Source organism: Ostrea edulis, chromosome 9, assembly GCF_947568905.1.
Source record: "Ostrea edulis chromosome 9, xbOstEdul1.1, whole genome shotgun sequence".
Taxonomy (NCBI): Eukaryota; Metazoa; Mollusca; class Bivalvia; order Ostreida; family Ostreidae; genus Ostrea; species Ostrea edulis.
Genome location: NC_079172.1, coordinates 71884682 through 71906090, shown reverse-complemented (window position 1 = coordinate 71906090; position 21409 = coordinate 71884682). Strand labels below are relative to the sequence as shown.

Below are 21409 nucleotides of genomic sequence, written 5' to 3'. Positions count from 1 at the left end.
TTCGCAAAGATCATTGACATCCCTTTTGTAAAATCTTAACTTAGTTGAATAAAACCGAACTAGTTTTACCCTAACCATTTCTGCCATACCTGAGAAAATGGCGGCGTTGCGACTGTTGTTGTTGCTTCTACCTGTGTCAGGTAAGTTTTTTTTAGACTTGTCAATCTTGTTTCATACTAGTCATACGTATATAAATTTTGTGAATATCTCAAATATGAAAAATATACTTTTTAATTACTTCGAAATTTCGAATAATTGAATAATATTGTCAGTGAGTCACCCCGGAAATGAAATTTTAAAACAGGTACATACCCAGGTGTATATAGGTATGATTTCAATAATTATTGATTATGATACCAAATTGGAATAAAAACTACGGTGTTATAATCTTTAAACTTGTGTTGTTATATGTATTTCCTTATATTCTTTTTCGATGGAACAAAGCTTGTCGGGGTTGTGGTGTCAGAATTTTTCAAGACTCGTGTTTTATGATCAACTTGATTCCCATGAAATTTTGACGAGTACCATGCATATTTGAGTCCCTTTTGTATCAGGTCTTCAAGAAACATAAAACTTGGGAGCAAATTTTTTCTGCACTCCTGTTTTGTTTTTCCAAAAGGATCACAAGCTCATATACTTTCATTTGCAATTTATTCTCATCCATATTGCAAACATTGGCATGACAAGCACTCTATAATTACCCACCTAATGCATAATTGTTATCACTGAGTAGGCCCTCATATAAAATGTAACGTAAAATAATTCGCAATATGGTCTGGGATTAATAATATTTATAATAATTGCATTCCATGCAGTATACTTCCCCAACTCTTGTACCATCACGTTAACAACCTGACATCAATATGACAACATTTTAATCAACATTAATGAAACATGCTGGAATGGGTAATGTGATGAAATAGATTTGTTGCATTGTTTGCCGATGATTTGTAAATAATAACCAATGACTTCTTTTGATTCTGATAAGAATGGGTACCGGAAGACGAACATTTATTAACACATTGATACCAGTTTGTAGAAAAAAATAAATGCCAACGAGAGTACTATAAGTTTATATTTGGATTCAATTTAATCATCTCTACCAGCTAGTGAATGGAGCTGTGGATTTACAATATACACACCTAAATGTCTGACGCTAAACAATCAATGTGTTAGGCCAGTAACAGGAAGTGAGAAAATGCAACGAACCAGACCGGGATTCGAACCCCGGGCCCTCTGAATCTCTAGTCAGGTGCACTATCAGCTGAGCTAAATGGCCACCGGCGATCGAACCCGGCTGACCGCTTCACACACCTAAATGTCTGACGCTAAACAATCAATATGTTAGGCCAGTGCATAGTGAACTTGGCGGTATTAATTATCTTGGTTCATTAATAGAGCATAATGTGTCTCCTGAATTTTTCCATCTTTGAGATGTAATTAATACACAAATAACGAAGCTTTGGAAGGAAATGGATTTAGATTTAAACTGAAGTCCGGGATTCATTCGATGGACTCGTGATATTAGGCATCCTTGCGTCCCAGATAAACATTCTGCATCAAGGATGATAACTCTGTGCGGCAGGGTTAAACATTCAATTTCAGCTCATGTTTATTAAATGTAACATGTGTGGCAACTCTAAATGAAATTTACTTATTTTCTAGTTTGGGGTAGATGCAACATCCCAGATTATTTCCATGGTGACTGGTACAGCCGAGAAGCTGGTAGAGACATTAAAACATTGGTGAACGCCGATAAATGGGACAGTAATGAAGATGATACCGAGTTAAACTGTGACGATATGTTCATTCATCCCAACACCGGTCTCCAGCAGGACGGCAACAATGTCACAATGCTAATGATCAAAAGGTAATTAGTGGTGAGACGGTACTCTGTTCCATGTTAGCAGGCTGTAATCGGGATTGTGTGAACGATTAAAATGTACACAAACGATTTACCCATGTGCCAGTTTAACTTGTAATCTGCAGAAAAGAATCAGAATTTGCCAGCGCTTTAGTCTGTATAATTTACCCCTTGTTGGATTGAGAAATGTATGTATTAATTTGGAATAACAGTTTGATTTTTGAGGCCACTAATTGATTTCAATGATATGAATAATGCACAAATGAAAAAAACCCAGAGACAACTTTATTTGTTTCAAATTTGCTGAGCATAATTTACAGCAAAATATACGTCAAGTTCATATCAAATCAATGCAAAAATCATTGCCCTACAAATGAATGTGTCACACAGGATATGCAAATTACTACAGGTCATTTTAGATTTCTTTGTGTTAAATATTGCCCAGAGGACATAAAACAAACATAGTCATGCTTATTGTGCAATTATGTTGACCAGGGCTTGAATACTTGGGACACCGTTTAATTATGTTGACCAGGGCTTGAATACTTAGGGCACCGTTTAATTATGTTGACCAGGGCTTGAATACTTGGGGCACCGTTTAATTATGTTGACCAAGGCTTGAATACTTGGGGCACCGTTTAATTATGTTGACCAGGGCTTGAATACTTGGGACACCGTTTAATTATGTTGACCAGGGCTTGAATACTTGGGGCACCGTTTAATTATGTTGACCAGGGCTTGAATACTTGGGGCACCGTTTTGCTATTTCCCCAAATCTCTACAACCATATTGTTTTTATTATGCTGCTTTTATTAGCTCTTCTGAGCCAAAGGCTCAAAGAGCTAATGCTATGGCCATTTGTGCGGTGTGCGGTGTGCGTAAACTTTTTAGAAAAAGGGCTATAACTCAAGAACCCCTTGGCCAATTTTTTTCAAATTTGTTACAGGGTATCATTGGCCCAAGGGCTTTCATACATACTAAATAAAGGGATGTGACCCTTTAACAAGGGGAGATAATCAGGAAAATACAAACAAAAGTAGTGGTTGCTAAAAAATCTTCTTCTCAAGAACCACAGGGCAGATTATCACCAAACTTACACATAAGGATGAGGATATGTTGTAGATTAAAAATTGTTCAAGGCATTACCCTGGGGCAAAGGGCATGGTCTCAAGGTCACTTCAAAGTTGACCAAAATTTAAATTTTTTTTAAATTCCTTAAATCTTAGATATTTTAGTCATTATAAGGACTAGGATCATCAAATTTTGACAGTTGATGCATCTTAGGACCTTGTGTCAAGTTGTCTCAAAAGTAGGTCACGTTGACCTACTTTTTGAATTTTGCAGGTATTTATTTTAAAATTAATTTTGATGCATATCTTGGACACTTTGAAGCCTATGATCATCAAAACTTGTCAGTTGGTGGATCATGGGACCTTGAAATGCGTCAACTGAAAAATAGGTCACCGTGACCTACTTTCTGAATTTTATGGCTTATCATTTATAGATATATTTTAAGTTGTTATTTCAAATACCGAGAGGTTTAGAATCATCAAATCTTGTAAGTTGATGCATCTTGAGGCCTTGAAACATATTTATAAAAAAAGTAGGTCACAGTGACCTACTTTTTGAATTTTGCAGATATTCAAATTTCACATTTTCAATTTTAGATGCATATTTTGGGCACTGTAAAACCTAGGATCATCAAACTTTGTCAGTTGATGCGTCTTCAGTCTTTGGTTTGTGTCGACCAAAAAGTAGGTCACCGTGACCTACTTTTGGTATTTGACAGCTAAATTACTATATTTCAGACACTATTTGACCTACAATCATCAAACTTTGTCAGTTGATGCATCTTGAGTCTTCGGAGTGTATCAACCAAAAAGTAGGTCACTGTGACCTACTTTTGGCATTTGACAGTTATATTTATATATTTCAGTCACTAATTGACCTACAATCATCAAACTTTGACAGTTGATGCATCTTGAGTCAATGGAGTGTGTCGACCAAAAAGTAGGTCACCTTGACCTACTTTTGGAATTTGACGGCTATTTTTATATATTTCAAATACTATTTGACATACAGTCATCAAACTTTGTCAGTTGATGGGTCTTGCATGTTCGAAGGGTTTCGACCAAAAAGTAGGTCAACTTGACCTACTTTTGGAATTGGACACCTATATTTATATATTTCAGATACTATTTGACCTACAGTCATCAAACTTTGTCAGTTGATGCGTCTTGCATGTTCAAAGGGTGTTGACGAAAAAGTAGGTCACCTTGACCTACTTTTGGAATTGGACGGCTATATTTATATATTTCAGATACTATTTGACCTACAGTCATCAAACTTTGTCAGTTGATGGGTCTTGCATGTTCGGAGTTCGCTGACCAGAAAGTAGGTCACCATGACCTACGATTGGAATTTGACAGCTATATTTCAATATTCAGATACTAATTGGCTTAAAATCATCAAACTTTGTCAGTTGATATTTCTTGGGTTCTCAAAATGTGTAAACCAAAAAGTAGGTCACATTGACCTACTTTTTTGAATTCTTAGGATTTAACTAAAGATTTAGAATACTAAGAGGCTAAGAATAGAACTGGTGGGGTTGTACAATTTATCAGAAGAGCGATTCTAGGCCCTTGGGCCTCTTGTTTTCCACAGCATTCTGCAATGACAATATACAATATGGTCACTATACACAGATATTTTAAAAAATTGCTCATCAAGTCAGTGGATTAAAATATTAACTTTGATGTAAAAATTTTTTAAATGATATGCTGCACTAGTTGTCAGAATTCCTAATATAAATTTTATTATGTACATAGATCTGAGTTTAATAAATACAGGAATTACAACCACCTTTGGGTGTTTGTTTTTTTTTATCTCCAAATAGGTATTTGTTTTTAAATCAATGGAAAAACTAGTACTTGCTTCTTTTGCTGTAATTTCGATCCCAGTATCTTTTTAAAACTACTGCCTGGTGATAATCATCTAACTGTACGTACTGTCTAACACATAAACATGCTGAGGACAATATTTATTATATGACATGTTGGACGGAGACAATGCGGACGAAGGATGTGTATAGTGACTGCATCATCTGCTGGTGCTGCTGGCATGGAGTTCACACAGAAAATTATATTATTGTGTTTTTCTCTTTTCTTGCAGTGGTGGAAGTGCTTCAAACAAGTGTTACATGTGTGTTGATGTTCTATGGAGAACGGATAACATTTTGCAATACAGGAAAGGTATGTGTTTAATTCAGGTTCATATTCTTATAATCATTAATCAAAAAGTTTGTACACTTATTGCTGGTTTGAGAAATCACTAAAGAAAAGAAAAGAATCTTTGAAAATTTAATCTTTCGGTGATGTCACCACTTGGATATAGGGTTGTACTTTTACGTATGTGGCACTGCATCTTATCAAATGAAGCCTTATAATTGTTACGTACACCACAAAGGGACCAACCTGAGTGTGATATATGATGTCAATGCCACATACATTCATAACAAATTACCCTTTTCTCTATAAGGCCACTGATAAAATGTGTTGTGTTTCCGCTAACCCGACCGACCCTAAATTATAGCCCCGACCCTAGAATTTTTTTTCGATATTTAAAAAAATAAAATCGTCATTTTCCCGGAAAAAATATATTTCCGGTCCTTGGTTTTCCTTTTTAGTTAGACATTGAGATGAAGTCATTCAAACACTTGAATTGCATGGTATGTCAAGCGTCTAAACAACATTGATAATGTTTGTAACTCAACAGCATGGCATGATGGTTGACATAGTGGCTAGTACCTCCATGCGTGCCTCAAGCAACGGTGATTTAACAATTGAAGTTAACAGACTGTCGAGAGACTTTACCAAGTGTCATGTTTCCATGGAAGACTTTATTTTGTTAAAATTGCCAACTCCTATGGTGTTTTTAGACGGTGTCTATTTATAGCCATGCACTGTCTTATGCTATCGCTTCAGCGGGTATTACTGTATATACACGGGGACCCTAGTTTGATGTGGAGGTCATGATGCAGACTGACAGACATTAATGTCCAGTCTGTCAAATTTGTATTCACATCCATAGTTTCTGCTGCAGTTCTAACTGAAAACAGTATGAAAAAGGCCGCAAATAAAGCAGTGAACTGAACAGCTGGTGAACGCATCCGAGTTGATGGCTGGTTAAGGCCGAGAGGGAAAAAAAAAGATGTGCAGACTTTTTTTAAAATAAAAATTTATGTCCGGTAAAGTTTTAGCTGGAAGAGAGTTGGATCCCATTAGGATAAGTGGGATCTGCCCAGACTGTCTTCCTACCCTTGTTCCATTTAGATTGTGAAAATACATTCATAAATGTATTAATAAACTTAAAATATGTTAATGATGTTGATATTTTGGTGATGATTTAATATATTTTTCAAAACCATCACATTATTTTCCTGTCAAACATATCCAATAGTAGTATTCCTATGACAACCAATCTAAATGTAGAAACAATATATCTGGTACTTGTATAGCATAGTGGCATAAAGGAGTTAACTTTTGTGTTTAATGCTAGATATGTTTTATTGAAAAATATTGTTTCTTATAATTAAAACATCTGGAAATAATCCTCAGCCAATAACAGGTGAAATGTTATGATTGAAAGTTTACTTGCAATACAATTTGAGCAAAATTTTAATTTGAAAGTATAAAATTCAATCGAACATTTAACTTGTTAAGAGTTTACAATGTTTTTGCATACTTTGAAAAAATAAAATTTAAAAAAAAAATAAAATTTATTTCCTACCTACCTACCCTATTTTTTTTTAGAACGTTAGCGGAAACTCAGCAATTTTTGTCGTTGGCCTAATGAATAAATTTGAAATCACATTCTCATGATGTTTTGGTGATATGTTTTTTATCTTTAAGTTTTCCTTATTTTGTTTGTGCTGTTCATGGGAACCATCTATAGCAAAGGTCAATGAAATTGCTCTAACCATGTGTCCAGAACTTATTGATTTCGGACTCGAAAAATAAAAAAAACACCTCAATTAGTCTAATGAAATAGCTTGGAAGTGAATGATAAATGTATATTATTACTACAGTAACTTGATCTGAAGAGTCGGATCACGTTGAGTTGACAATAGGGCTGAAACGATACACCCCCTTCACGATACAATACATATTGCAATGCTTATACCACAATTCAATATTTTCAATGATATAAATTTTACAAAAGAAACCAATATTAACTTTGAAGAAAAATTAATTACGAAGATTCACAGTCACAATTTCAAAAGTAAACCGTTTCCAAACCGCCGAACGGTAAGATGCCTCTGTTTGCTCTGTCGTTTAAACTAATTAAGTTCATTATTGTTTTTGTCAGATTGAGGCAAACAACAGTATGATCATTATCAGATGCCATTTTGTCCCTCATGCATGTAAAAATGATAAGTACAGGCCAAGCCCAATGTATTTTACCAGACCCGATTTTAAAAAAAAAAACGTATCGCACCAAAGATCGAGGCTATAAATCGAACATCGAGCGTTTATATTGAAGAGTATGGATATTTCGGTGAATTGTTTCAGCTCTAGTTGACAGGCGTTGATCAGCGTACTGATTAATACTAATTTTGTTTTCTAGAGGACTGTATTACTGCTCAGTCAGGGAACCAGATCTCACTGAACGCTTCCTGTAAATCTATGAATCCTTGGTATGGTTTACCGAGCACAGACGTCACATTCACCATGTTCAGTAAGTCTGCATTCCTTTAATTCTACGCTATATGATATTTATTTGTCACGAATTCCAGTGAAAGGACAACGGCAAGCAATAGTCATTTGCTGCCCTCGAATATTAATGTTCTTCAATTTATATGACATTCAGTAAATAATGCCTAGGATCACTTTGTCTGTCGTCTGCTGTCTGCCACACTCTACAACTTTGTAACAGTGCAAAGTGAAATTTTTGGGTCACCTAAATTACAGAGATGACCTCTTCCATAATGTTTTGTGTCTGTTAATAACTATAACTTCTTTTTGATAACTATCATTCCAATTCTTTTTCAATTTGGTATGAAGCATCTTAGGGATAAACGTGACATAAATTGTAAATTTCAAGACTCCTGCACCCTTGGGGACTTATGGGCAGGGTAAAAACTGCCAAAATTGACAATTAAATGTTCAAAATTCTTATTCTTTACAACTGCTTGTACATCTGAAAGAAATCTTATAATGTATAGTGACGTACAGCAGGAAGGTCTCTTCCAAAATTGTAAATTTTATAATCCAATGGGTAGAGGTTTTGGCTCCAGGGTGGGGCCAAACTAGGCATGTAATGTTTCTGTGTTGTGCAAACATTCAAATATTAAGATTTTCTTTTTTTTGCTGTTGATACTATTAAATTAAAACTAAATGGATATTTAGAAGGAACAGGTATCCTTTTGCCAAAATTGTAAATTTCATAATCCAAGGGGTAGAGATTTGGTACCAGGGTAGGGCCAAAATTGTCATAGTGATTAAATTGTCTTTGTCATTTGAAAGATTTCTTCTTTAAGTTCGCTGAGATGTACTGCATTAAAAAGTAAATGTATAGTCTGGAATAGCAGATTAGGATGTACAGAAATTGTGAATTTCGCAACCCCAGGGTTCTGACACTCAGGTAGAGTCCAAAATAGTCATATGGTGTATTATATTTTGTAAAGTTTTTCATTTGTGTGGACATTTGCACCATATGCACACAACGCTTCTGACTTATGTATATCAACATCACATAATGAATTTCTGCCAAGAAATCATGGATTCCAACCAAAACTGTACTCTCATATTTGAAACATTAAAGTTTAACATATTTCAATTTGATTGTTATTCATGAATCTAAACCCAAAAAGTGTATAAATACCACTGTTATTTTGCCTTTCAAAGAAAATGGCAGGAATTTCCATTATCTTTGTGATATTGTACAAAGTAAATGAAAAAAATTAAAGCTTTTCCAAAATCAGAAGTAGTTTTATATTCTGAATCTATTTTTATACCCCCAAGATCGAAGATCGGGGGGCATATTGTTTTTGTCCTGTCTGTCATTTTGTAATTCTGTCATTCTGTCTGAAACTAACCTTGCTAATAACTTTTGAACAGTAAGAGATAGAGCTTTGATATTTCACATGAGTATTCCTTGTTACAAGATCTTTCCATTGGTATTGAACCTTTTGACCTTGACATTTGACCTACTTTAAAAATTTTTTTTTTACATTGGTCCTAACTTCTAAATGGTAAATAATAGAGCTTTCATATTGTACATGAGCATTTCTTTTGACAAGATCTTTCTACTGGTACCAAGATATTTGCCCTTGTGACCTTGGCCATCTTCGGAATTGGCCACTATCGGGGGCATTTGTGTTTCACAAACACATCTTGTTAAAAAATGAATTTATATACAAGAACTTCTTTCGGTGAAATAGGTTTAAATCATTGTCAAAATTAAGGTCAAATTATGCTGTTGATGAACTTGGTCCTTTACATTTTAAAGTTTTTAATGAGGTTTTACTAGAATGAAGTGATGGGCTTCTATTGTGAAAAAAATTCTGCTGACTTTTTATTCTATTTTTATTTTGAATGTGCCTTGTAAAATTCAAACTACATTATATTGACATTATCAGGACAAGCTCCCAGGAAGATAAACTGTGTGACAACATTTGAGGGTGTGTACCAGTTCTCATATGAAGTGGATCAAGGGGGCGGAGGTATTTGTAATCACCAAGACAGTCAAATCAAGGCCTGTCAAGAACCCGGATCCTCCTATGTAGACAATGAGGTCTTCCTCATGACGTATCGCAAGTGTCACGATGTGTCAACGTCAAAAAATGAACGTAAGTTTAAACCAAATATGGCTGGTGTTTTCCACTGGCATGTCAACTGACCTCATTTGCAACAGAAATATTGAGAAATATCCCTTTAAACATAATGAATTACAGGTTATATAGTTATTTGTGATTGGGTATGGGATTATTCCTGTTATATATAGTTATTTAAGGATTGGGTATGGGATTATTCCTGTTATATATAGTTATTTGTGATTGAGTATGGGATTATTCCTGTTATATATAGTTATTTGTGATTGAGTATGGGATTATTCCTGTTATATATAGTTATTTGTGATTGAGTATGGGATTATTCCTGTTATATATAGTTATTTGTGATTGAGTATGGGATTATTCCTGTTATATATAGTTATTTGTGATTGAGTATGGGATTATTCCTGTTATATATAGTTATTTGTGATTGAGTATGGGATTATTCAGTTTCTTCAAGATTACTTAGTCTACAAAACATTTTATATTTGTATATCTTCAAAGCAATGAAGGAAATAAAGTTATTAAGCAGGCGTGTGCTTTGATTACATTCAAAATAAAAACCAATAACAATACTTTTCCATTGAATATTGACTTTGCACGCCAAAGACACCATATTCCAAACCAATGAAACATTTTTACACTCATATATAAGATGTCTCATATCTTCTGTTTCTAGACACAGAGAACATTTGTCAGAAGATTCTTTTTTCCATTTAAACATGTATTTTTTACAGGAAAGCAAATTATGCATCAGTTTATAATTAAATTCAGCAATATTTCTATCTAAAGCTAACTTGATTTTTTGTTGATAAATGTGTTTCCACATTTCTTTACTGACATTATATTCTTTGTGATATAAATTATGGTGCTTAGGTGATATAAACAATTTACTCAAAAGTATTTCATAGAAAAATTTACATTTTTGTTTTTCAACCGTACAATATTTATTAGTAAAATTGAAATATCTTTTATCTTTTATGTTTATAAATTTTGATTCGTATCCATGAATTTTCTCTCTTATGTATTTAAAAGCTGATTTGACTATTTTATATTCACAAAGTACATTTGCTTTTTTGCAAATTTCTTTGCTTATTTCATCAATGGTCTTAAAACCGCTATCATTGAACAAATCTTTTACATATTTAATATTTTTTATCCAATTTTTAAAATATATAGTCTTGCCATTAAACAAAAAATGCTTATTGTTCCAAATTGGTTCTTGTAATATTTCGTTATTGTTCATATTTTGCACATTAGGAATTTTTTTACATTGATTAAAGTAAATAAACACCTCTTTATAAAATTGTGGAAGTTTGGTAAATATATCAAAGTTCTTTAAATCAGTACAATTCATTTTCAATATATATTCTAGATTTACATTATAAGCTCTTAATAGTTTATCAAGGTGTGAACGTATAAAGTTATGACCGTCATTTTTTATAAGTCGCGGTATCCAGGCAGCTTTCAATGCGTGGAATTTAATTAGTAAGTATATCTATTACTCCAATACCACCATCTTCTATTTTACCAATCAGTGTTTTTCTTTTTATTCTATCTTTTGACCCCCATAGAAAATTAAAAATAATTCTACATAGCTGTTTAATAAAAATTTCACTAGGGAGAGGTAGTATAGATGCAACATAAATGAATTTGCTTATGCCTAAAGTATTAATTATTTCAGTTTTACCAAAAATTGTAAGTTTTCTCTTCTTCCATGACTCAAACAGTTTTTGCATTTTTTCACTTTTATCAATCCAGTTTCTTTTGTAACATTCTTCTTTATCTACGCCAATATATTCCTGTTATATATAGTTGTGTATAGTTATTTGTGATTGAGTGTGGGATTATTCCTGTTATATATAGTTATTTGTGATTGAGTATGGGATTATTCCTGTTATATATAGTTATTTGTGATTGAGTGTGGGATTATTCCTGTTATATAGTTATTTGTGATTGAGTATGGGATTATTCCTGTTATATATAGTTATTTGTGATTGAGTATGGGATTATTCCTGTTATATAGTTATTTGTGATTGGGTATGGGATTATTCCTGTTATATATAGTTATTTGTGATTGAGTATGGGATTATTCCTGTTATTTATAGTTATTTGTGATTGGGTATGGGATTATTCCTGTTATATATAGTTATTTAAGGATTGGGTATGGGATTATTCCTGTTATATATAGTTATTTGTGATTGAGTATGGGATTATTCCTGTTATATATAGTTATTTGTGATTGAGTATGGGTTTATTCCTGTTATTTATAGTTATTTGTGATTGAGTATGGGATTATTCCTGTTATATATAGTTGTGTATAGTTATTTGTGATTGAGTGTGGGATTATTCCTGTTATATAGTTATTTGTGATTGGGTATGGGATTATTCCTGTTATATATAGTTATTTGTGATTGAGTATGGGATCATTCCTGTTGTATATAGTTATTTGTGAGTATGGGATTATTCCTGTTATATATAGTTATTTGTGATTGAGTATGGGATTATTCCTGTTATTTATAGTTATTTGTGATTGAGTATGGGATTATTCCTGTTATATATAGTTGTGTATAGTTATTTGTGATTGAGTATGGGATTATTCCTGTTGTATAGTTATTTGTGATTGGGTATGGGATCATTCCTGTTGTATATAGTTATTTGGTCACTGGATATCAGCAATTGACCATGTGGTCAATTCGTTAGTTGTTATAATATGGTTCTGTTCGCTGCCAGATGGTCAGTGGTAAAGTAGAACTTTGATGTTATTGCTACTATACAAATGGTCAGTGATCACGTAAATCTGATGATGTAATATTTACACCTCTAAAAATAGTTATCTTTGTATTTATCCGTTAATCTACATCGTTACATGTATTGCAAAACTTTTTATTGTGAAACATATTTTACAAAATTCATAGGATAGAACGAGAGGTTCTTAAGATAAAACCAAAGAGATTTTGAATGGACACACAAGGATTATTATGTCTTGTTCACATTTAGCAATTTAAGAAATGATTACTATATGGTAAGAATGGTAGTTATATATCTATATAATGCTGATGTCATGAATATGGTAATTATATATCTATATAATGCTGATGTCATGAATATGGTAATTATATGTCTATATAATGCTGATGTCATGAATTCGGTAATTATATGTCTATATAATGCTGATGTCATGAATATGGTAATTATATATCTATATAATGCTGATGTCATGAATACGGTAATTATATGTCTATATAATGCTGATGTCATGAATATGGTAATTATATATCTATATAATGCTGATGTCATGAATACGATAATAATATATCTATATAATGCTGATGTCATGAATATGGTAATTATATATCTATATAATGCTGATGTCATGAATATGGTAATTATATGTCTATATAATGCTGATGTCATGAATATGGTAATTATATATCTATATAATGCTGATGTCATGAATATGGTAATTATATATCCATATAATGCTGATGTCATGAATACGGTAATGTCAGTTGTGTTACACATGGTCTGTAACTGGTTTGTAACTTTATTTTGTGTTGTGGAGGTGAGGTACAGTGTATGGGTTCCTGGTTTGTTACTTTATTTTGTGTTGTAGAGGTGAGGTACCAGTGTATGGGTTCCTGGTTTGTAACTTTATTTTGTGTTGTAGAGGTGAGGTACCAGTGTATGGGTTCCTGGTTTGTAACTTTATTTTGTGTTGTAGAGGTGAGGTACCAGTGTATGGGTTCCTGGTTTGTAACTTTATTTTGTGTTGTAGAGGTGAGGTACCAGTGTATGGGTTCCTGGTTTGTATTTTGTGTTGTAGAGGTGAGGTACCAGTGTATGGGTTCCTGGTTTGTAACTTTATTTTATGTTGTAGAGGTGAGGTACCAGTGTATGGGTTCCTGGTTTGCTGTCAGAAGTGGGATCGGCTACACGTACGCTGCTATTGCAGACACTGTAGAGCAGGACACCAGAGAAAAATTCAAGTGCTTGGTAATTAAGCCTGGTTTCTTCTCTCTCTCTCTCTCTCTCTCTCTCTCTCTCTCTCTCTCTCTGTTTCTTTCCTTGCAGAAAATGAATTTAAAAGTTGATTTTTTTGTATTAAACATGAATTGCCTGTGTTTGTAGATGACCTTGAAAAATCAGAAAGATGCCAAGAACCAGATAAGATGGGTGATGTCTCGTTTTCCGGACTGCACGAGTTTGAGCGGTGTATACAGAGGGCCTCTGAAACTAGTCCTGACAAGAAGTCAGTGCTTTCAGTTTTCATTATATAACTTTCAATTTTCATCATATAACTTTCAGTTTTCATCATATAACTTTCAGTTTTCAAATTAAGAAATTCAGAAAAATTCCGTATAAGTGGATTTTTAGCGAGACACAAATTTAGCAGTTTTTCCACGTAAATGGGTAGTACATATATATAGTGAGAACTAATTAATGCCAGGAAAGATGACTATTACCTCTGAAATGGAACACATTGTTAATTTTAGTGATCTCATCGCTCTTGCCAATAATGTCAAAATTAAATCCTCGTTAAAACTTCTTCATATACGTTAGTATTTTTCACACCCAACTGTAGTAGCCTGGAATATAAAGTAAATTTATTTAGAAAGGAAATTTGGTCTTTGTTGAGCATGAAAGGCTTTATTTTGATTTGAATGACTTTTGCAGTTGCTCCGCCCACCCAGTACATGGTTCCTCGTTGTAACTTGCCGAGAGACATTGCAGGAAAATGGTTCACGCAGGGGCCAGAATTTAAATCCGATGTAGCAGTTAATGAGACTCACATCCACTTCCACACAGGACTCAACGAGTTCGAGTTTCAGGATGCCTTCTATTCATGTCAACAAACATTGGGAACACGATACTTAATGACCAAAGTGTTAGTAGGCAAATGGTGAGTATGTTACTGCTTCATTAAACTCGGGAATCTCATGTTTCTCCCATTACTACCCATGTGAAACTAATGGAATCCTTCATTAGTACGATCGTGGGATAGGGAAATTCCACCGAGGGGACAAGATTCGCAGTCTAGGACAATGCTTTGCCGAGTCCTAGACAGCTAATCTTGTTCCAGAGGTGGAATTTCCCTACTCTACATGAGTAAATAATAAAGAATATGAAGAATTATTTTTCTCACATTTAACCCACAGTTTAGTGCATAAATTCAAGAGCTTCCAGAGAATTCGAAATTATCAAAATCTTCATTTGAATTTCAATGCAAAAACTGATTAGATATGCAGAAAGAGCATAACCGAAAATGGTTTACACTTGAAAGTGTGAACTAAATAAAAGCAAGGTAGAAGAGTAGTTGACATTGTGAAATGTTTATCATGTCTTACAGTAGAAGAGTGGTCGACATTGTGAAATGTTTATCATGTCTTACAGTAGAAGAGTGGTCGACATTGTGAAATGTTTATCATGTCTTACAGTAGAAGAGTGGTCGACATTGTGAAATGTTTATCATGTCTTACAGTAGAAGAGTGGTCGACATTGTGAAATGTTTATCATGTCTTACAGTAGAAGAGTGGTCGACATTGTGAAATGTTTATCATGTCTTACAGTAGAAGAGTGGTCGACATTGTGAAATGTTTATCATGTCTTACAGTAGAAGAGTGGTCGACATTGTGAAATGTGTATCATGTCTTACAGTAGAAGAGTGGTCGACATTGTGAAATGTTTATCATGTCTTACAGTAGAAGAGTGGTCGACACAGTGAAATGTTTATCGTGTTTAACAGTTGAAGTGAAATGGTGTAGAGGAATAAGAAGAGAATGTACAGTGAATATAATTCATGTTTTCTTCCTTTTTTAGTGAAGTCGACTTTGTGTGTATGGATATTGTACCTCGACATCATAGCATTGTCCGATATAGAGTGGGTAAGTAATGGCGAGAGAGAGTGTTTACAGTATTGTCTGATATAGAGTAGGTCAGTAATGGTAGGAGAAATATTTACAGCATTGTCTGATATAGAGTAAGAGAAAAATGTTTACAGCATTGTCAGATAGTTCAGTACTTGTAAGAGATATGTTTACAGCATTGTCAGATATAGAGTGGGTCAGTAATGGTAAGAGATCAATATTACAGCATTATCTTCCCTTGTGCTTTGTGACTTTATGATTGGTTTACATCGATCACATGAAGATCGCTTATATTCCATACACTTTCAGCGGTAGCCATAAGTCTTTATACACGGTTAATAGAAGAGTTATTTCCCTTCTTGCGTTCATACTTTAGTTTCAAAATGGCAGACTGTTCACTAACACAGCTGAAAATTCCAGTCAAATAAATTTCCATCTCTTGAATGCGGACAATACATTGAATGCAAATACGTAAGGCACGCAGTTTCTGGTGTTGTCTGTGATGTCATGGTTGTTTCAGGTCATAGTAAGGCACACAGTTTCTGGTGTTGACTGTGATGTCATGGTTGTTTCAGGTCATAGTAAGGCACGCAGTTTCTGGTGTTGTCTGTGATGTCATGGTTGTTTCAGGTCATAGTAAGGCACGCAGTTTCTGGTGTTGTCTGTGATGTCATGGTTGTTTCAGGTCATAGTAAGGCACGCAGTTTCTGGTGTTGTCTGTGATGTCATGGTTGTTTCAGGTCATAGTAAGGCACGCAGTTTCTGGTGTTGTCTGTGATGTCATGGTTGTTTCAGGTCATAGTAAGGCACACAGTTTCTGGTGTTGTCTGTGATGTCATGGTTGTTTCAGGTCATAGTGTATCCTACGTAATGGCTCAAAATCGTGCAACTTTTATTTCTCATACGTTTATGCTATTCAAAAAAGACAAAAAGACAATAAGATATAGTCCTCATTAAAAGACAATATGATATAGTCCTCATTAAAAGACAATAAGATATAGTCCTCATTACAAGTCGTGGTTTGTTGTTGACCTGATATTATTTATACATGCTCAGTAAATTCTCTCACCCAAACGGAATTCATTGACTTCGTATAAACCATGTTACAAATCCTGTAACTAATATTGTCAGATATAGTCTGTGAATTCATGAGGAGGTAGTATGTATAGGAATGTGTTTGGCACTGTTTGCATAATCAGAGGACGATATAATTAACTTACATGTACATACCTTAGTGTTTCATTCAACCAATGGCCAAAACATAATTTTTTCTGAATAAAAGGTCCATCTGAGAATGCATTAAGAGATGTGTGCATTGATTGTATATTGTGACTGCTAGGTAAGCCTGCTCGCCGTCTGACAGATGAAGAACTGAAGGATTCCAACTATCTGGAGATTGTGTTCCGTGACGCCTGCAGTTGGATGTCCTTTACCTTCAATCGGGAAATCATAGATTGGAAATATGAAGTGCTTATCCGTAAGTTTAAAATCCAATCAATAACATGTGCTGGCAGAAGTGTATTGGGAAAACTTAGGAATAAGGGCCCTTATTCACAAAACATCTTGCGACTAAGCTGAAAAAAAATAATTCTGCCTATAATCAAATACTGATCACAAGGTCATAAGTATGTATTCAAGTTTTATAAACTATGAATGTACTTTACATATAAATTAAGAAAATTTAAAAGAAATGAAAAATAAGAAAATTACAGTGTTCGTAAATTTTGATCTTAGTCATAAGATATTTTGTGAATAAGGGCCCTTTGTTAATGTACTATCAAGAGGCTGTTGATGGATTGCCATTGGAAATTAATTATACAATGTGATAGAGTATTTTTAATTACAGTTGAAGGTAATGAAAAAATAAATTTGTGTGAAATTGGAAAGTATGGGGCAGTGATAGTAATATTTTCAATGTGTAAGCTGGATATTTGTCTGTAAGCTTGAAATAGTCTGTAATTGTACCTGGGTGTGTTTAATGCTTTCCAGAGAACCCGCCCACTGCATACCCCTGTCCCGTTGGAGGCCGCTACAATTTTGTCCAGAATGCCGATAAAGAGAACGAGAAATATCAGACGAGGATTCGGGGGGTGACTCAGAAACCTCGCGTACAGGTGGACTGTCGAATCGTAGTGTCCGAGATCAAGTCCTGCAGCAATGACTTGACCAAGATTTTTGTTGATGCTGAGTACTGTGAAACTGTGGACTACAGAGGGCGACCCATTGGAGAATACGGTAAGAAATGGAGGAAAGAAACTACTACATGTAGTTTTACAGGAACTTTGTTCAAAATATTGACTTCTGTATGTCATTTACATATGCAGGATATATTATAGAGTACGTCTGTCGAAATGCTGTGTTGTTTTATAAGGCCTCATATTTCAAAATGGATAAGTTTTTACCTTGGAATCAAAAGCTACAATTAACTGTTCAGTTAGTCAGAGATTATAATGTAGCGGAGGAGAAGAGAAATAAAAGAAACAGTGATTATTGATAGACATGAAATAGATGACTTTACTGACCGATGTGTCTGACTACGAGCTGACCAGTGTTTGGTTCTGATAAATAGGTGACTTTATTTGACAGATCTTCCTGACCACGAGCTGACCAGTGTTTGGGTTCTGATAAATAGGTGACTTTATTTACCGATGTTTCTGACCACGAGCTGACCAGTGTTTGGTTCTGATAAATAGGTGACTTTATTTGACAGATGTTTCTGACCTCGAGCTGACCAGTGTTGGGTTCTGATAAATAGGTGACTTTATTTACCGATGTTTCTGACCGTGATCTGACCAGTGTTTGGGTTCTGATAAATAGGTGACTTTATTTACAGATGTTTCTGACCACGAGCTGACCTGTGTTGGGTTCTGGATGGAAGATTACAAGTCGTACATGGTGACTTGGGACGAAGAAGACGCCATCTCCAACTTCAGATGCTGGGTAAGCTGATCACTGCCTGTAGCAGCTGTTTAGACTTAATTAGACTTAATTGGATAACATTAACGATTTTATTCGGTGAGGAGTTCGTCTAGATTCTGTGATGACTTCTGTATTTACAGGTATATGAGCGAGCTAGCTGGACCACGCTACACATGTCTCGAGCCCAGAATGCCCGCTGCAACAAAAAGCAAGAAGCCCTGGATTATCAAATGGCTGGCACAGGGTTAATGCTGGAAATGACAGAAAATGAACGACTCTGTAAGTTGAAATATGAAAAAGTAAATGAGTTTTTAGCATATATTACAGTATGTATTTTAGCTATTATTGTCGTACTTGTGTTTAACATAGAAAATCGGGGTAGACCAGTGAGGTACAGATCCTGCGACTATAAAAAGTTTTACTGTGAAACTTTCTTTGCAAGATTCTTTAGTTATATCTGTGTATGAATACCCCCCCCCCCTCCAGAACAAAGTTTCACAGCGGGGTTAAGATGTCCCGAGTAAAATAACAAGTAATAACAGCATATTCATATAAAAGTAAAATTCTTTCAAGCGTCGCATATTTTTAGTAAAATTCGTTTGTCAATACATTAACAAACATCGTATCATGTGGGGAAATCCTTTGCTTACCTATTACGTCGTCATACAAGTGACGTAGTGCTATTTTTATCCGCTAGACTTTTAGTTGTTTATCACCTCGGTATAGGTGAAAGATGCACTCAAATCATTTGCAGCTTGGGCTTGATATGTCGACATTGATGTGGTAAATTTAAAGAGTGATACGGATCGGTACAATATCCTCTCAAATATAGCAATTTCCATAATCTCAACTCAAATGTTGGGCATTTTCCACATTCACATCCAAATCATAACTAAACGAGGCAAAATATTGTACCTTCCGTATCAAAATCCTAAATCTGCAACTAGTTACCTTTCTGAATATGCCTAGGTCGAAATAAAATATCGTCATCTTTCACCTGTACCGAGTCGATATGTACATGCATTGGTTTTCTTTATTCCAAATGACTATACACATCGGGGGCGATATCAAGGTCACAAAGTGATGTAAAGATTACTTTACAGTCTTTCGTGCTCATATTATATATAAATATATGAGACTTATATATTATCAAAGAAATTTGGGGGGTGGGGGATCATCTGACAAACAGATTAAAACACATACAGCTTGAACACTAGATAACGGCAATAAATAACGAGAAAATATTATGACATTTTCCCCGCGTACAACTATAGACCTGTACGTCGTGACGTACTTCTATATTGTGACGTCATATAGTATGAAGTGCACCGAGGTACATTTTATGATGTTTGTTTTAACTTTACTCGGGACACCTTAACCCTGCTGCGTTGGGGAAGGGGGTATGCTGGAATTGGGGTGTCCATCTGTCCACTTACACCTGCAGCATTTTTTGAGATTCCTACAGAGATTTGTTAACAAATTCTACAGTTTTACAGGACGTTTAATCCAATGAATGGAACTACAAAAATTTTATTCCTCTTTCTTATGTTAGATTCCATTTACGTTAAAATACAGGGAACCCTGGAAATAACTCGTTACTCATGTCATTAATTGTTGTATCCGTAACGACCTACGACTCGCAGAGCAGTGATTCCTCCTGATTGTACTGTAGTTCGCTTTTATTTTGCGAGACCTAATTTGGAGGTTATAAAACTTGTACCATACTCAAACTCAAACTCAGCCATGTTTGTTTTGAGTACTACTCTGAGCAAGATCCAAAGCATACTCGAAAAATCTTAAGCATGTACTCCATTTGAGTATGAGAATGATTTTATAAAGATCTTATAACCCTAACTTTTAAGTATGCATGAGTACGATTTAGAGCACAGAGTTTGAGTTTGAAATCATGCTCAAAAAAGTTTTATAACCTCCAGATATCTGTTGTAGAGCTGTACCTTGCAGTAGTCAAATGTACAAAATATTTTTAGGAAGAGTAAGGAGATAAGTCCCTGTATTCCTCATTGGACAATTAAATACAGTAACACGTACGTAGTCGTAGTACACACTGTGAAGTACTGTACAGGTTTCTGTTCATGTGTAACGTTCTGTATTACAGTTGACAATTGTCCACAGCGTTTCGACTCAGGTGTGAACCCATACAAATTACCCAACACCATTTGGGTGCTGAATACTGCAGCCAGTGTTAAGCCATTCCATTGGATCCTCTCCCTGACTCTCTCTTGGATCTGTGTACTGATGTTTCGATAATTGTCATATATGTATCTTGTGTATTGAATGTCAGTGAACTTTTATTCTGTTTGTAATCAGATGCATAAATGACAGTGTACATGGTAATGAAAATCTGTAAGTGGCAGATATTATGTGTGCAATTGTACTCAGCAAATTATTAACAACAATTCTTATCGTTTTCCAAATATTTGAATCACTGCAGCATTCCACTACATGCTTGTACATATATTGTCTGTATTCTGTTTTTTATTCAAATCTTTTCAGAACAGCATTTGTGTTTTCCGTATCACAAATACATGTACTATGTGTAGATATCTAGAAACATATCGGGTATTGATTTTTTTTTATGTATACAAACAAACTCCTAAAAAAAAAGGTTTAGCACCACATGAATATATAAATGAAGGAAATTGTACATGATAGAGATGTATGGGACTAAACCTTTACGGGGTGTATATGTGATCTTTTGTAAGAAGACATTCCATTTAAATTGCACTGTGTTTTAGATTATTTTTCTACAAAACTTAATTATTTCACACTGAACATATCTATAAACACATATCATGATATCATTTCACAGTATGTCTTTTTCATACTGGTGAACATGCAGATATACAGACATATTTGTGTTTAAACCTGTATGATGAATGTGCCATTTCATTGTTGTGTAAAATTTAG

At 34.5% G+C, this 21409-nt stretch overlaps 1 protein-coding gene across 2 annotated transcripts; it reads left to right on the top strand.

Annotated features, from left to right (window-relative positions):
• The first annotated feature begins 57 nt into the window (after positions 1 to 57).
• LOC125658816 (uncharacterized) lies at positions 58 to 21141 on the top strand. Of its 2 annotated transcripts, XM_056150552.1 has the most exons (14): positions 59 to 140; positions 1666 to 1870; positions 5036 to 5115; positions 7490 to 7600; positions 9504 to 9713; positions 13576 to 13691; positions 13827 to 13947; positions 14373 to 14598; positions 15516 to 15580; positions 16902 to 17039; positions 17552 to 17797; positions 18396 to 18502; positions 18622 to 18760; positions 20598 to 21141. In XM_056150552.1, exons 1-14 carry the CDS (start codon positions 98 to 100, stop codon positions 20747 to 20749), a joined length of 1959 nt encoding a protein of 652 aa, XP_056006527.1. In that variant the 5' UTR covers positions 59 to 97; the 3' UTR covers positions 20750 to 21141. The 2 variants fall into 2 exon arrangements, with proteins under 2 accessions (XP_056006528.1, XP_056006527.1); XM_056150553.1 differs by lacking the exons at positions 18396 to 18502; positions 18622 to 18760; positions 20598 to 21141 and adding an exon at positions 18273 to 18325 and having other exon boundaries at positions 58 to 140.
• Positions 21142 to 21409: the final 268 nt, after the last annotated feature.

Bases quoted from the DNA above. Each gene is read 5' to 3' on its own strand.
- LOC125658816 (XM_056150552.1), top strand. From the start codon at position 98: ATGGCGGCGTTGCGACTGTTGTTGTTGCTTCTACCTGTGTCAG. The intron at 13,692-13,826 runs GTAATTAAGCCT...CTGTGTTTGTAG, and splicing joins GAGAAAAATTCAAGTGCTTG to ATGACCTTGAAAAATCAGAA. The intron at 14,599-15,515 runs GTGAGTATGTTA...TTCCTTTTTTAG, and splicing joins AAAGTGTTAGTAGGCAAATG to TGAAGTCGACTTTGTGTGTA.